This window comes from Vespula pensylvanica, chromosome 11, assembly GCF_014466175.1.
Source record: "Vespula pensylvanica isolate Volc-1 chromosome 11, ASM1446617v1, whole genome shotgun sequence".
Lineage (NCBI taxonomy): Eukaryota > Metazoa > Arthropoda > Insecta > Hymenoptera > Vespidae > Vespula > Vespula pensylvanica.
In genome coordinates, this window is record NC_057695.1 from 4988634 (window position 1) to 5006423 (window position 17790).

The 17790-nt window shown below is 32.8% G+C and overlaps 3 protein-coding genes across 13 annotated transcripts in view; 1 reads left to right on the top strand and 2 right to left on the bottom strand.

The window, feature by feature from the left end:
* The first annotated feature begins 519 nt into the window (after window positions 1-519).
* On the top strand, window positions 520-5586 carry LOC122633163 (Golgi pH regulator). 4 transcript variants are annotated; one of them, XM_043820750.1, is made up of 8 exons: window positions 2131-2261; window positions 3572-3735; window positions 3808-3914; window positions 3992-4402; window positions 4478-4659; window positions 4741-4926; window positions 5187-5252; window positions 5359-5586. In XM_043820750.1, the coding sequence occupies exons 2-8, from the start codon at window positions 3689-3691 to the stop codon at window positions 5557-5559; spliced, it is 1200 nt and encodes a 399-aa protein (XP_043676685.1). In that variant the 5' UTR covers window positions 2131-2261; window positions 3572-3688; the 3' UTR covers window positions 5560-5586. The 4 variants fall into 4 exon arrangements, with proteins under 4 accessions (XP_043676687.1, XP_043676686.1, XP_043676685.1 ...); XM_043820749.1 differs by lacking the exon at window positions 2131-2261 and adding an exon at window positions 2556-3040; XM_043820752.1 differs by lacking the exons at window positions 3572-3735; window positions 3808-3914; window positions 3992-4402; ... (2 more) ...; window positions 5187-5252; window positions 5359-5586 and adding exons at window positions 520-714; window positions 890-1051; window positions 1194-1566; window positions 1661-1911; window positions 2324-2673 and having other exon boundaries at window positions 2001-2261.
* On the bottom strand, window positions 4962-9916 carry LOC122633161 (neutral alpha-glucosidase AB). Its single transcript, XM_043820748.1, has 7 exons — window positions 9760-9916; window positions 9131-9226; window positions 8625-9035; window positions 8210-8548; window positions 7869-8118; window positions 6160-7717; window positions 4962-6082 (listed from the first exon to the last, which is right to left on the bottom strand). The coding sequence occupies exons 1-7, from the start codon at window positions 9774-9776 to the stop codon at window positions 5970-5972; spliced, it is 2784 nt and encodes a 927-aa protein (XP_043676683.1). The 5' UTR covers window positions 9777-9916; the 3' UTR covers window positions 4962-5969.
* A 68-nt stretch (window positions 9917-9984) lies between these two features.
* Window positions 9985-17790, bottom strand: part of LOC122633160 (chondroitin sulfate proteoglycan 4) — a 74107-nt gene continuing 66301 nt past the window's right edge. For all 8 annotated transcript variants that reach the window (XM_043820741.1, XM_043820745.1, XM_043820740.1 and 5 more), the window contains 3 exons: window positions 14810-17524; window positions 14310-14716; window positions 9985-14219 (listed from right to left, as the gene is read on the bottom strand). In XM_043820741.1, coding sequence (XP_043676676.1) covers window positions 12243-14219; window positions 14310-14716; window positions 14810-17524 — 5099 coding nt within the window. In that variant the 3' untranslated portion in view covers window positions 9985-12242. The remainder of the gene's footprint in view (window positions 14220-14309; window positions 14717-14809; window positions 17525-17790) is intronic.

The window sequence follows — 17790 nt, forward strand, 5'->3', positions numbered from 1 at the left end:
CCTCCACGCGGTGGGACCTGGGTCGGTATTACTTGCGATATATCGATAACGCAAGTACTACCGGGCGAATGGCTGCATATTTCAATGTATTTTCAAATTTGTTCAATTTAATTATGATTAAATACTAAAGTATTAATATTTTACATTGGTAATAATACTTTTACGGGTAAATAATTAAAATTTAGTTATATACAAAGATAATTTCTTAGAGAATCGCACAAAAACCTTTTCTATCGCATTTATGCTTGTCATCGAACCTATATATTTCCTATTTACCCTTATTTATTCTTATTAATTATTATTTATAAGTCTCGAATGATAATTGGTCGATAAATTGTTTTAATACTTAGAATTTATTTAAATAATTGCAATCTAATGCAAATTAATAGAGAATTTCGCTTCAATCTTCCTCCCGGTTTTGGAATGGTTCATATTTCAGATATATAAAAATTTGGAAAAACTAAACTACGAAACTATTCAAATTTTGCATATATATTTAAAGTAATTGTTATAGTTATACAAATTTTGTTGAAACCTTTATTAAAGTAATCTAAGATAGTAAATTGTCTTAATTGTGTTAGTATGCCTAATTTGTACTTTAGTTGGTTTTGTATGATATGAAATATCGCGCGTAATTCATTATCCAATCAAATCGTAGTCGCCATAACTAATCATATCTTTGTTTCACTAACCTCAAATAAATGACGTACGGACGTACGTTTTCTTTGATATATTTATTTTTCTTTTACAAATAACGTTTATCATTTAGAAACGATATACGAATATATCTTATTTAGTTTTTTTATAAATATGCAGTAGAAATATATAACCATCCACAATGAAATATGAAAAGTATGAAAAATAAATAGTTGTAATGTACATATTGCAGGTTACTGTTAGTAGATTGTTGGAAGAGACTTATAAATTCTGTTTTATTTAATTGTAAAAATGTTGAGAAGAAGGCATGTTAATATTAAGACTATGAAAGAACTTGATGCATTTCCTAAAGTACCTGAACCATATGTAAATAAAACTGCGGTCGGTGGGACTTGTAAGTAATTTTAATTAATTTTAATTAATTTAGTATAAAGTTCGAGATTTAGATATATATGCATATTTATATAGTTTGTGTGTTGTGTGTGTGTGTGTATATATATATATATATATGCATTCCCTTTTTACCTATGTTTCAGTTTCTATCTTCACATTTTGTATTATTGCTTATTTAATAATAGCAGAAACAAATTATTTCCTTGACAGTAGATTGCAATTTAAATTTGAACCAGATACAGATTATGATGCAAAATTAAAAATAAATATTGATATAACTGTGGCAATGCCATGTGGTCGTATTGGAGCAGATATCTTAGATTCAACGAATCAAAATTTAGTAGGTTATGATACATTAGAAGAAGAAGATACTTGGTGGGAATTAAGTTTAGAACAAAGATCACATTTTGAAGCTTTAAAACACATGAATTCCTATTTAAGAGAGGAGTATCATGCAATCCATGAATTACTTTGGAAATCTAATCAAATCACATTGCATAGCGAAATGCCAAAAAGGTTTATCTATCTTCTTAAATGATTATGTAGCGTATTTTATTTTGTAATAATTAGTCACATATGTTAACCTAATATATAATATTGTTTTCTTTAGAACTCGTGAACCATCATATGTACCGGATGCATGTCGAATTCATGGTAGTATAAATGCAAATAAAGTTGCAGGAAACTTTCACATAACTGCTGGAAAATCTTTACCTCTTCCAAGAGATCATATACATATTTCAGCATTTATGACTAATAGAGACTATAATTTTACTCATAGAATTAACAAATTTTCCTTTGGAGGACCTAGTCCTGGTATTGTACATCCTCTCGAGGGAGATGAAAAAATTGCTGATAATAGTAAATTGAAACTCTATTTATTAATATTATAAATCAAATGATTGATTTCTAAGATTTAATTTATTCTTAACATTTAATTTATTTCTTAGATATGATGCTATATCAGTATTTTGTAGAAATAGTTCCCACTGATATAAGAACTTTGCTAAGTACATTTAAAACATATCAATATAGCGTAAAAGATCATCAAAGACCTATTGATCATTTAAAAGGATCTCATGGAATACCCGGTATATTTTTTAAATATGACATGAGTGCTTTGAAAATAAGAATTACTCAAGAACGCGATACTATTACACAATTTTTAGTAAAATTATGTGCCACAGTTGGAGGTATATTTGTTACAAGTGGTAAGTGTATTTGTTATTTAATATAAAGTGATTAGATTTTTTAAACATTCAAAACATTATAGGTTTGATAAAAAGTATTATACAAAATTTTTGGTATGTCATATGTTGCAAATTTTTTCATCATGAGCCTGATGTAAATAACCAAAGAAAATCAGTTTGCTTGATTGCAAGAAATTATGAAAGTCCACGAACAATAAATTTACTTCAAGTTTCAGCACCTGATAATATTGATATTATGTTAAAACCTCAGAAGGATAATTATATAAATTGATTTATTAAAGCATTTATCATTATTATAGTAATATACTACACTAATTTAAAATAAAACGTATTACATATATAGTGAGTATATTGATAAAAGTATTATCGTGTATAAAAAAAAGGATTTTAAATATAGATCTAATATTAACAATGTTTTATATATCATTTTTCCCGCATGAATTTAATTTTTAATTCGATGACTAATATCTTAATTTATTATTTTATAGTATAAGAATAATTAAGTTTATATAGTTTTCTATCTTCATCACCGTTTATTTTTATTACCGGTATGTCTCTTTATTATGCCTTTAATCGATATATCGATCTGATCGATTAAAACGATTTTCGAGTTTTTAGCCGGATCGCCACGCGCGCATGTGAACAGTCGACGTATCATCTGCGTCCTGTCAAATTAAAGTAGGAAGAATAAGGAGTTGTTACTTTGCAATGCAAAGTGTATTTTACGTTATTAAAACATGGGTTTTTTGGAGGATACTTTTGTGATCCTTGTTACACAGGTGGAAACCCATTTATAATTTTAATAAACCATTGACATTCCATTATGAAAAAAGAGGGTTAAGTCCCATATATGTAGCAATAACTAACATGTTTATTTATTTTGAAAATTAAATTCTTCATTTTTTAAACATTTTATGCAACGAATGATATAAATAATTTATCGTTAAATAATCTAATTATTTATAAAAATATGAATATAAAAGTATGAAGATAGTTATTAAGTCTGGTATTGTGTGTTCTTTATTTTTTGAATACTTTTGAGATTTGTGTTGTATGAAAGCTGTACATTGATAAATATTATTTAATTATATTAATGTAGTTTTAAATTTATAATTCGTATATTTTTCATTGATTGTAATAAGAAGTATATTGTCGCAATAAATATACTATGACAAACTTTTGTATTTTCTTTTATGATCGAGACAATTTCTTTCATTGAAATATTAACTGTTTAGAAATTATCAACCAGCTAATTACTATATTGTGTCCATATACATATCACTTTCAAGTATTTTTTATTTATTTTGCAGGTAATATTTTTCTTGGGAGGATGGATATTTTTTGTAAAAAAATTATTTCGTGACTATGAAGTACATCACAGATTAGTGCAGTTGATTTTTTCTATAACATTTTCGTTGTCGTGTACTATGTTTGAACTCATTATTTTTGAAATAATTCGGGTTCTTGATTCAAGGTAAGAAAATGTTGGTATTGTAGTTGTAAAAAAGAAAGAAAGGCTTTGTTAAATATAATTTTTTTTTATCAGTTCTAGATATTTTCATTGGAACGTTGGACTATATATGCTTTTATTTATGGTAATAGTTCTTATACCATTTTACATAGCATATTTTATTATCAGTAACATTAGATTTGGTATGTATCCTGTTCCAATATATTTCTATTTTTTATCTGTATTTTCTTTGATTGATATTTATCTAATTTTTGTGTAGTAAGACTGAATTGGATAAGGCCACTTACAATCATAGTATATCTTTTTTACCTCTACTTATTTTGGAAAATTGGTGATCCTTTTCCAATATTGAGTCCAAAGAAAGGATTGTTATCAATAGAGCAAGGTGTAAGTCGGATAGGTGTTATAGGAGTTACTGTTATGGCACTTTTATCAGGTTTTGGTGCTGTAAATTACCCATATTCTTCTATGGCCTATTTTATGCGGCCTGTATCTTATGCTGATGTACAAGCCATAGAAAAACGATTGTTACAAACAATGGATATGATTATAGTTAAGAAAAAAAGGATAGCACTTGCTAAAAAGGGTGAAATGATTGGACAAAGCGAAGTTCGTTCACGTCTTTGGGGAATGTTAGGTCCATTGGGTGGTACAAAAGGAAATCAAGAAAGTGTGTATTGTATTAATATTTTATGATAATGAGTAAAGTAATATATGATCAACAATTTACCATATTAATTTTCAGCTATAAAACAATTACAAATAGAAGTTATAGCTTTAGAAGAATTATCTAGACAATTATTTCTAGAAGCACATGATATTCAAAACGCTAGAGAACGTTTAGAATGGGCAGCAACATGGCAAGGAAAATATTTTAATTTTCTTGGCTATTTTTTTTCATTATATTGCATTTGGAAAATATTAATAGTTAGTACATTGCAACAACAATAGTTACAAATAATAATATTTGATAAACAATCAAATATTATATATTACGTTTCTTTGCAGTCCACGATTAACATAGTCTTTGATCGCGTTGGTAAAAAAGATCCTGTTACTAGAGGAATTGAAATTGCTGTTCATTGGATGGGTTTTGACATAGATGTTACATTTTGGTCACAACATATATCGTTCTATTTAGTTGGATGTATCGTTTTGACTTCTATTCGTGGATTGTTGTTGACTCTTACAAAGGTATGATATAAATTTCACAATAATTATATATACAGTTATTCAGTCAATTAATCTCTTTATTTATATTCTCATTGTGTTATTTCATCTTTACATACAACTGATTAACTAATATGCAAAACTGTATATTATTTAAATTTTGATACTATTTGAGTAAAAGCAAAGAACGTGATTTACAATTTTTGATACATGACTAATTTATTATTATCAGTCTTCATAACAAAAATGCTTACCACAAACGTAATTTCATGTTCATATTTCAGTTCTTTTATGCTATATCAAGCAGCAAATCCTCAAATATTATTGTACTTATACTTGCACAAATAATGGTAAGATTTGTTCTCTTTTTTTTTTTTTTTTATATATGATCTTTTCTTACAATGTTTTCTCGCAATGCAAAGGCAGTTTATGTAATTTTATATTCCTTTATTCTAGGGAATGTATTTTGTATCCTCTGTATTACTTATGCGCATGAATATGCCTGCTGAATACAGAATAATTATAACACAAGTTTTGGGTGAACTTCAGTTTAATTTCTATCACAGATGGTTTGATGTAATCTTTTTGGTATCTGCATTATCATCTATAGTGTTTTTGTATCTGGCTCATAAACAAGCACCGACGGAACGAACATGACTAAATAAATGACTTTTGTGAACTAAATATAATTTTATTGTTATTCTGCACTTCACAAAACAAGCCTTCAATTGTATATAAATCGATATTTTTCATTAAATAATAGTTCACGTTTGTTTTATTAACACATTTTTTATTTTTCTAAAAAATTTCATGCATGCGATACAAAGAAAGATACCACATACATAATATTTATTAATTTATGCTGCTTGATTGCATAGAGCTATGTCACAAAAGAAATTTGTTCAGGTAACAAATGCATTTTTACTATTATAACAACTAAATTGCATTTGTATTTACTTTAACATACATTACTTTTTGGATCACAGATAGCTGAAGGATTGATATTACCATGAAAAAAATTAATTCTGCTGTATAATTTCTGACTTGATACGAGTATAACCATCGTTTTAACGAATTAATTCAATGGTCCACTCCTCGCTCATATTTACACCTGGTTTACGCAATGTTAGTACATTGTTATTGGGATTATATTTAGTTTCTAATGTCACTGTTCTTGAATCTGCAATAAAATGAAGAAAATAATAATTAATTTTCATTTTACTTTTTAATAAATACAATTTAAATTATAGTACTTACTGCGTGATACAAGCTGAGCAGACTTAATTCCTTTAGGAGGATTTGCTATATCTACTCTTTCCAACCAACTTTTCGTTTCATATGAAGCTAACTTATCAATAAATGTTGAAGTTAACTTGATTCCATCAAAGTTAAGTTTTAGATAAAGATACTTTCCATGACGATATTCGAAGCTGCTTTCATCGTCGATATACAGATTACCACTAGCAGTACCATTATTATCAGCAATAATAATTAGAGTATATGGATCGTTCCTCATCGCAACTGTGCTACGACGTATTCTCATTTTACGTGGCACGATGGAACCACTTCTTTGGAATACAGGAATCTTGTGTATAGTTACTTGTACATTGTTTGATCCAGCTTGCGTATATGGTTGCATGGTATCGATATCGTACCACGTTACCTTACCCTCCCCTGGGAAGTATACATTAACTTCTGTAGCAGAAGGTTGAAATACTGGGTGTACAAGAATGGAATCTCCAACAAGTATATGATCGTCGAGTTTATAAGTTTGTGTTTCTGTTGGATAATGCGCCCATAATGGTCGTATTACAGGTGTACCTTTTATTTCATGTTCTCTGAATAATGTATACCACAGTGGCAGATAGGAATATCTAACTCTGAATGACTCTCTTACTATTTGTGTAGTTTCTTCATTGAATGTCCATGGTTCACGTCTTTTTGTTTCGATGTGTGAATGTTGACGGAAGAAAGGTAGCCAGGCACCTGCTTGATTCCATCTAATAAATAGTTCTCTGTCTGGATTTTTAAAGAATCCACCAACGTCTGCTCCACAGAATGACATGCCAGAAATAGATACAGAAAGACACATTGGATAACTTGTACGAAGATTATCCCAGTCTGCTGTATTATCACCGGTCCACATTGCAGCGAAACGTTGTGATCCAGCAAAGAAAGATCTTGTTAAAATAAAAGGTCTTAAAGATCCTCCTGATCTTCTAAATAGAGCCTCATAGGTGGCAAGCGTATAAACAAAACCATTAATATTATGAACATCTCTATGTTCCCAACCACCGTAATGTATAACATCTTTAGGTAGAGTTACTTCTGGACCATTGAAAACACTCGGTTCGTTCATGTCATTCCAGATATATACATTGTTTGTAGTACCATGAAATTTATCTAGACTATATTGACCAATATAATATTCTCGAACCTTTGGATCAAAGAAATCTAAATATGATGATGCTCCTGGCCAACACCAACCTTCGTAATCTTTTCCATCTCTAGTCTTAATGTAATATCCCAAATTAGTAGCATCATTATGTATGAAATAATTAGGATCTCTTTTGATGTGTGGATCAATAATGACAACTAATTTTCTTCCTTTATCCGTTAAGTTTTGAACCATTTCAAGAGGATTTGGAAATTTACGTGAATCCCATGTAAAATATTTTTTACCATCGGTATATTCAATATCAAGCCACATCGTATCCATTGGGAAATCATGCTCATCAAAGCTATTGGCAATTTGAGCAACATCATCTTGATCATTATAATTCCAACGTGATTGATGGTAGCCCAATGCAAACATCTGAAAATTAAATTAATATTTAAATTACTTTAATAAAGTTATTAATTTATTAACAAACAACTGATGCTAGAATTTTAATACATAGAACATTTAATACATAAGGCATTAATATATAATAAATAATATAAACATTACTATATAAATAACATACCTGTGGTAATGGTGCTGTACCAGTTAAAACAGTGAATTGTCTAAATACATCCAAAGGTTTAGGTCCTAACATGAAGAATACATCAATAACCCCAGATTCAGACATGAAGTGTACATCAACTTGTGATTTTTTTGTAGAACCCGAAACAAAATTAACAAAACTCTCTACGACGTTATTATCAGCACTTGATAGTACATCAATCCATGTTTCTGCTGCATTATGCCAAAAAATACCTGCTGTTTTGTCTTTACTATAAAATATGATATTAAGTTTATATTATATGTTTATATGCTATATATATTTATGTATTATTGGAACTGTCAAAAAAAAATTACACTTACCCATGCGCATAAAGAACTGGAATTGATCCATATAATGACATTCGTTCATTCATCTCATACTCAAAAACATCTAAATTATATAACCTATATGGTTCTATTTGTTTTGTAGATTTTAAAGCAAGAGAATCAGCATGTTCTGGGATACCATAAGCTTGTTCTGCCCCTGGAAAACTAAAATCTAAAGCTATGGCTTCAGGTCCAAGAGGTTTAGAGTCATGATGATTTTTAAAATTTTCTTCCCAAGCACCAGGGTCATTTTCAGCACCATCACCAGGGTATTGTGATTGCTGTTTCTCTTCAGTTTGAATATTTTCTGCTTTTTCTTCCTGATCTGATTTGCTAAAAAAAGATGATAGACTATGTGTTTCTATTTCCTTTTTGCTTTAAATAATATATATTGTTTTATATGGTGTACCTTTCTGGTTTTGTTCGAAGATGTTCAAATCTCATTAAACCACGAGCATTCGCTGAAATGACTAAAACATTTTGAGAGTATAAATCTACTTTAAAAGGATTGATATATAAAACGGCTTTGTTCTCTCCATTGGTGACAGATATATATTCTGTAGTTTTTTCAATATTATCCAATTTCGATGTTTGTGGTTGATCTTGCAAACAATGCTCAACTTCATATCGTGGATGTAACGGATTTTTTTCATTAATGTGAAGCCTAAACGTATGATCTTTAAGTACGGTAAGTTTTAAAAGATAAAATACACCGGTATCTTTATTAAATAAATCTACTGTTAAAGTAGATTCATTGTGTGCAACTGTTTCCGGCTGTAATTGATACGGAGTTTTACCTGGTTCAACCTTTTTGCAGCGTCTATAAAGATAAATGAAATATATATATAAAAATTTAAAAAAAAGAAAAAAAATATAATAGCAAAAGATTTTGATGTGAATCAACATTATATTTACCGGCAAAAGCTGCTTTGTTCGCATGTCTTAAAAGTATCTCTATTCACTGCATTAATTATAAATGGGCAAAGTGCTAGCACAAAAAATATTCCCAGTCTGAAATAAAACATAATTGGAAGTTTGAAAAACTTCATGTATTTTTAAGTTTATCCTGTTTTAAAATAAATCAAATTTTACATATTCATTTCGGTATTGTTCTTGCTTCTAAAAGAAAAGTAAAAAAAAAAAAAAAAAAAAAAAAATAACTACGACATTATCGCCATAATCGGAGCTCGAAGAAGCAACGTACTATCGATTATTATCGAATACCAGTCGTTTATCGCGAAAAGATAAAGTACAAGTAGAATGAAATGATTTTTTTTTTTCAGTTATATAAAATGTCTAATTTTATAATAACCGGCATGTAAAAATATTAATAATAACGAGAAATATAATATCAATGACACGTCAGCGTGATCATTGTTACGTTATACCAATCGTTTAAAAAAATCATTGAACAGAAGTAAAAATTTAATGAAAATTTGAAGCTTCTATTTTGAATTAACTTGTTTAATAAACTTTTCGATTATCGTAGACGAATCGATAAGCTTTTATGTGAAGGTTAAATGGCTGAAAAATAATCAACTCACCGCACGAACGTAGCCATGTTGAAGAGTACCAAGCTTCTGTCATGCCACCTTCCAACTAACTGGATATGAATTCCGAAACGAAATTGATTTTATAGATGGAGCAACGTTCGTCCGTTTAATTATCGAATGAGTTTTAATTTTACAAAAGAATAAGTTGAAAATTTTTCCAGTTTTTCTCACGTTCCTTTATCTTCATCGTTATCATTAAGAAAAAAATACGATAAGTGACCGTAACTACGTATTTACTATCATATTAATTAACATCGCACATTCATTTTATTAGAATTACAAGAGTTATGCATTCAGTCAGCAGGGAAAATACATTCCTATGAATAACTATATATTACAAGATTAATATAGAAGTTTTGGCACTCGGATCGGTTCATTTGGTGGATGTAAAAAAGCCTAACTGTTTTTCTTTCTAGCATATTCATTAATTTTTATTCTTATCGGATTATTAGATAATATTATTGTGTTATCGGATAATATTATCGGATAATTCTCGATAGAAATATTATTTTATTGTATATGCTATGAATTTGTGAAAACAGTATTCGCTACGTACATACGATTATGATTTACGTATAATCATTAAATTTCTATTATTAACATTCACATAAGAGCGTTTTTACGAATCGTACAATCCCTACAAGGGTCCATTATCAAAGTCGTCGTTAATTAAGGTCACCGTAAATTCGTGTGAAGGCTTTAAAACGTAATCGTTAAAATTCTTCGAATCAACACGTATGTATACGATATATTAGCTTCTTAATTTCCGATTAACATTGATAAATTTACGATACTAATATAATACTGAAATACGCGTACGATTTAATTTTAACTTTATACCATTTATTTTTTTTCTTTATCCCGACGGGCAAGATTGTTATGCGTGGTATGTAAAACGACGAGATTAAAATTCCTCCATTTTTTCAGTTTTTGAAAATCATTCAAATAAAAGATTTGAAACATTGATTTTCGTAGTACGATAAATAATAATTCGTCGTGTTACATCTAATCGTTAAGATATCTAACCTATCGAATTTCTATCAAAGATCATCGTGATATTAACAAAGCAATTAAGATATTTTTCAATGTAGCTTAAGGTTTCTTAAATTTTACATAATATTCTGTCGAACGTGAAATTCCCAGTGTTAATATTTCTTCGTAGAACCGATAATCTTTTCTAATCAAAATTTTCATTAATTTCTCTTCATTCTTTTGCTTTCTATCCTTTTTTTTTGTTTTTGCTTTTTCCTCTTTTTTCTTTTTTCTTAATTTTTTTCTTTCAAGATTATAAATACACACTGTTCTATTTTCCGAATGAAATGCAAGTAAAAATTCGAATTACAAAATAGTGCAGTGTAAAAGATATGTGCATAACGCGAGCTTTCGAAGATGATTCTCCCTCGTATGTCCCAAGGTATGTAACTTTATGGGTTCACAAAATTCTTTCAATGTAACCTGCAGATAGTTCGTCCATTTTTAAAAATGGGATAAATATATGGATAAATACATACATACGTTGTTCTGTTCTCTTCTCTCTCTCTCTCGCTCTCGCTCTCGCTCTCTCTCTCTCTCTTTCTCTCTCTCTCTTTCTCACAGATTATACTTAATTATTTACACATATTTGCGAACAATAACATCCTAATAAATCTCGGTGTGGCTTGTCAGTCTTCGATAATATAATTTGGCCCTCGTATCCCAACAGTTCGCCAAACTGATACACAGAGGAGTTCTTTTAAGTACATACATACGTAATTTCTTTTCTGCGATGAATAAAATTTTTTCTCACGGTCGGTTTTTATATTACATTTAAAATGTATCGATTGAATATGATCGTGTAAAAAAAAAGGATTACAGTGAGTTATTCGTTTTGAAATCGATAATGGCCGAGGTAGACGGGGATGATTCCGATGTAGCGACGATAAGTAAGGCCGAAGACTTCGCATGAATATTTTCGTTCGACCGAAGTCATATACATACATACATATATTAGCAAAAATGTAAGTTAACAGGTTTCGGTAAAAAGTCGATTTCTCATTTAGGCACATCGAGTCCTTCGTAGTGACGAATATCATAATCACGGACAATAGTAGATATATCTTTCTTTCTTTCTTTTTTTTTTTTCTCTTAGACAAAGAAAAAAGAGAGACGGTATAAATATCGTCCGTTTCGTCCGTATCTCTCAATTAGAGATTACATACGCAACCTACATACATATGTATATACTCGTATTGCCATTATAGGAAAGTCTCGTATTAATTGTCGACCTCGAAGAAAGAATATCTTTCTATTATGACGTATTCATCATTGTATATTATCAATGTACACGATTTTTATCGATTAACTTCCCTTTTAGGCACGCTGAGACAATAATATCGAATAATCGTCCCGATATTCGTAACAAAGACAGTCTTCTAAGCGAGTATTTGGAAGCGCTACAGTTTGTTTCGTTTGCGGCCCGAAGGCTGCTCCTCCTGCTAGACCCAATACTGATTTCTCCTCAGTAAAGGATTATTGGTTCTTTGTGTAGTGGCCGATTGACAAGGTAAATCTGACGTGTCAAAGCTGCTCCATTCGTCACCGTCCGCAACACCGTAAGGATACCTCGCAGATACGTCAACCTCTGAACCTGTTATACTTTCCAGAGGGTTCAGTGGTATTACCTTGCATTGCGGCAAGGTCGAAGTCATACTTGGTAAAACTGGTAATGGCGTGCTGGATGTTATCGTGCCGTGTTCATTTGCGAAACGTTTGAGATGAGGTGTCGTTGGCATTAGATGATCAGGTGGCCTTGGTAAGGGCATTACACCAACCGATGGCGTTGTCTCAGGTTTGTCTTCTTCGGTACGTTTGTATCGATTGTGTCTACACCTGATCGTGATTATAACGATGATACTTAAGAGAAAAGCACCAAGCAACATGCCCAAAATGAGCAAATAATCGTTACTCATGTTAGGTGCGATTGCCATTTCACCCTCGTGACCGATGGGATCCATAGGACCTGCCAAAGTGCTGTTGTAATCGTCCATGTCGAATTTAACGCGTATCTCGAATTCACCAGCCGCTGGTTGAAATATCGAGGCTGCTAGAATAAATGCGAAACTGTCACTTACTCCTTCGTATTCCATACTTGGTACTTTTTTACAGACTAGATATATAACACCAGAGACGATCTCTTGATGAGAGAATCTTCCGATCTCTCTCTCACGCGTTCCCCTTTTTTCTCCTGAAGTCGAGGAACTTCTTATGATTCTCTTGATCTTTCCATACTTTGGTTTTCTGATGATAGTGTAGACCGGATTGCTGCTGGTGAGTTTTGCCAAAGGTGTTGCATCCATGTGTTGCAGAGTTATCTGATTTTTCTCTCCCATCAACGCTATCATTGGATTAATTATCATCAACGGGACCACTCTGATTTTAACGCGAATATGTTGTTGTTCAAAACCGCTTAAACGAGCTGATAATTCCAAACTATCATTGGAAACTGTCATGTCCGTCTGTAAAAACATTACACTTTCGGATAATAAATCCGTCTGTTTGAAGTTCGTTGCAGCGGCATCCCTTACATAAAGCACACCGTGCTTCGGATTGGTTGTCACTTCGTAGATCACTAAATCCTGTCTTGCATTTGTGTCGAGTTTCACGTTGTCTTCCGATATCGACGCTACGTTCGAGCCTTGTTGTAATTTCACTGGACTTGGTACCGTCACATTCAAACGGATTGCCAGAACGTGGACGTTGAAAACTGTATAAGTTGGATTGAAACGACCGTCCCAGACTCTAAAATAGAAAGAGGCAGCTTGCAAGGGGCCATTGTGCTCGTAAACCAACCTGTTAGAATCCACGTCGAGTTGTGAGAATTTATTCACTTGCTGAACTTCCGAACTGTTCTGATCGAAAGGTAAAAGCAATAGTCTGCCAAAAGTAGGTCCCGATATAACGTCATAAATGATTTCTTCAGCTGGAGTATCAGGGTCGATCGTTAATAGATTGTCCCGTGTAATAGTTTGATTTTGATTTTGAACAACGGTTAGGTACGGTGCGTTGGTAATAAGTTTGAAGGGTTCATCGTTGATGGGCTCGATTATCACCGGTATACTTGTGTTACACAGTAAAACATGTCCAGGTGTTAAGTACAACGAAAAGAAAATCCGATCTTCCAATGTATCCGAATGATCGTGATAATACGCGATTTTTCCACCTTCGATTTGAGGCTGTGTAAAGGTAGTCACGTTGAGATCTGGTAGCAACATCACATGACCATGACTCGGTTGATTGACCAGTCTTGATAATACAGCAGGTTTATTTATGCCAGCGTTCGTTTGAAGGAAACTTATTATTCCACTGATGTTCATAATAACTTGAGCGGAACCACCTTCCTCGACTCTGACAGTTTTAGCTGAAACGTATCTATCCAAGCCACCACTCGAGACAGAGATGTCTATGTGAAAAACCTAGGATCGAATTTGTTTTGATTAGAATTTTATTCTGTCATGAAAATTGTATTATTTAGAAAATAGATTGTCTCTTTTTCTGTTCTTTACCTGATTCGTTATAGATCCAGTATAATGGGCTTCGACATCGAACGTGAACGAGTCGTTGGCTGCTAAATCCATGAACCGTATTCTATGTTCATAAAAAACTTTGCTGTCGTTTATGTCTTTCTGAGTAAATCGATCGACCTCGAGCCATACACCTTCACCGCTCTCCATAATGATTTTTCCCAAGTGTGGACCGTTTCGTACATTGTACCTTATTTCTCTGGCTTCGTCTGAACACCTTATTAACAAAAGCTTGTTCGAAATAACTTTTCTTGTTAAGGGAAAGACATTTAACGCGACATTTTGTTCCACGGTTAATCGTACGGGCTTTGCCACAATCGATATACCATACGCCTCTGTCGTATGCACACCGTCGTTTAACACGAAGCTAAATTCCGCTTCAGAACCATCTGAAAGGAGTATTCAAGTTGAAAATGATTAACATTTAACTTATCCAATATTGGTCACGCAACGTTATTATAATATTTGTTATCGATACTTACTGGTATGCGTAAAAACGATTTTGGAATCATCAATTTGTTGTTGAGTAAAAGTATAAATCTCTATATCAGATCCTAGCATAGAAATGTATCCATTTTTCATACTGGTTACGTTAAACGTTATCTCGCTTGGAACGGTATCATTGTCCGTAGCAGCCAAGTAAGAAGACATCAAGATGACCGAACCACCTTGCCAAACGTTCAATTTAGTTTTATTCACAAGGACAGGCACCTCGTCGTTGATAGGTTGGACCACGATCCAAACGTCAAAGGGCTCACTGATCTTATCCCCAGCGATGACGACCATTTTGAACGAATCTTTTGAAAACTCATCGCCGTTGTGTTTGTACAATATGACACCAGAATTCAAATGTTTTTGAGGAAACTTTTTGATTTGCGAATTTTTCGTAGAATCGATGACAACGCCGTGCTTTGGTTTCTCAACTATACGATAATCTGTGACCTTACCAGCGTAATACGAAGTTATCACGATAAAATCAGTTTCATCCAGAATCACGCTTTTACCTTCAACCACATTTAGATTCTTAGCCTCGACGTAAAGTTTGTCAGGAACTATAATAATGTTCACGCTCAGAGCATACATCCACATGATACCATTCGTAACGTCAACCACAAACTTATCATTCGTTTGATTCGTCACAGATTGAACGTAAAATAGACGACCGTCGTTTATGAGAGCTTGATCGAATTGTTTGACCCAATTACCAACATACTCTTCCTTACTTTCCTCGGCATGTTCATCGTGACTCTGAACTTCCAGATAACCATTTTGTGGCCAATCCCGTAGGAAATAAATTATTTCGGAAGGCGAAATTTTCGGGTGCATTATCTCCAAGCTCTTTCTATTTATCAGGAGACTCGTCGACTCCTCGACAAAGATCGTTTTGTTGTTCAGAACTGTCATGGCTTCCCAATAACTCGCTGGATAAACTTTAATCGTAAAGATGCCTTCGGTTTCTGCACCCTTAGCTGAAATTTTGAACTTAAAGTCGTCCTTATTCAACGACGAGCCCATGTGTCGATAGGATATTGAACTATGGATCAGATCCTCTCCGGTAAACGTGGTAGTCTCTTTCGTGTGTTTTAAAAGTATTCCGTATTTAGGTTTCTCCAAGATCGTGTATTTAACTTCTTTTTCGAGCATGTAAACGTTCGTTTCGATCTCTAATTCCTTTGACCGAAATACAACGCTTCTGTTAAATTGAACGATGGATCCATTACTTTCCTTCAATCTGATATAAGGTGGACTTGCTTCGATTTCGAGGATACCATCAGTATGGAAGTGGCCGTCGCTGACGGTGTATTCGAGTTTCTCACAGTCATCGCCATAATGTCTGAAGAGTATTCTTTCGTCGTCTATATTCTTTTGTGTAAACTCACGAATTTGTACGGAAGGGTCGGTTATTTTATAAATGCCACTCTTCCCGTTATCTTTACGCGTGTACTTGATATCACTAGGTTTGGTATTAATGTCTTTATCGATATAGGCAAGATCTTTATTAGTTATCAATTTTTCTCCCTTGGATACCACGTGAAAGATCTTGTTGACTATTCGTTCAGGTGGATTGTCGTTCTTCATAATAACTTCGATGCGAAAACGTCCAACGTACATAAAATCTATGGAATCCAAGGCAACGCCAATGAATTCGAAGGAGTCTTCCTTTGTCTCGGAATCATCGTGGATGTAATAAACCGTTTGAGAAAGCAATTCCTCGGAAGTGAAGTACGTAGCGTTGCTTCGAATTTGTGACTTCGTTCGATTTAATACGACCAGCCAACCGTGACGTGGATTTATCGTGAGATTATAAATCAAGGCGGATACACCATAATCCATGGTATTCGTACGTATCATTTTTAAAGCTACTTTCGAACCTTCCTCGATCTTCAAGGTTTCCGTTCCTTCAACGGGCTTGTTGTTTTTCGCCAAATGATGTTTCAGGGATAACGTCGATAGTATATCGATGCATTGTGGTGCACTTACCCTAAACGCTAATTCGTCGTGAATAATCGAGTAGGCTCTTCTGTACAAACGATATCGTACTTTACCCGTATCTACATCCTCTTGCGTGAAACTATCGCCAGCATTTATCTTTCGTCTCGTTACCAAGAGCTCGCCATATCTCGGTCCACCGTTTAATGTAAATAATATTTTGTTCGGTGATGTGATCAATGGATTGGTTTGGTACTTGAGATTTTGCCCGGTTACGATTGCCTCTGCTGTATTTGTAAAATTAACGGGAATTCTCTTGATCTCTTTTAATTCGAGATCGATGAAGGTAATACGAAAATCAAAGGTCTGTTGAGTTTTAACCTCGCGAACGCTAGCTTGAAATTTGAATTCGTCTTGCGTTGGACTACCGATATTGTGAAGGTAACGGATCGTATGTAGATCCACGTCACGACTAGTGAAATGATCAGCGTTTTGCCAGCTGCTTGAAACGTCTTTCAGCTTTTGCAACGTACCGTATTGAGGTGACGTACTGATATCATAACGTATGTCGATCGTACTGTCGTCGGAATTCGTTATAAATGACAAATTCGCTGGCGTTAAATAAGAGAAGGATCGATGCACCACGACCAATCCGGTGTTATGCAGAAGTTTAATCTGTAGCGGGTAAGCCGAGACTCGTAGGTATGCTGGCTGACTGCTTTCAATTCCATCGCTTACTTGCAAACCCAGCATAGCATTCGGTTTCGCTGAAATTGTTTTCAAAAATCCAATTAAACCGCGATTTTGTTATTATTATTATTACTTGCAAGCTAGAAATTGCATTTCTCTATTCCGATTCTATTGTCGGATAGATCTGTCGATATTTATATTGATCATAATCGTGATGTATGATTTCTCATCTACGATAGAAGTGAACTTCGAATATAACTTTTTTATCGCTTCAACAAATGGATTAAGCTTTTTAATGGTCGAAGTTACTATTGTATTATTTTTTGTAGCGATTTATGATGAC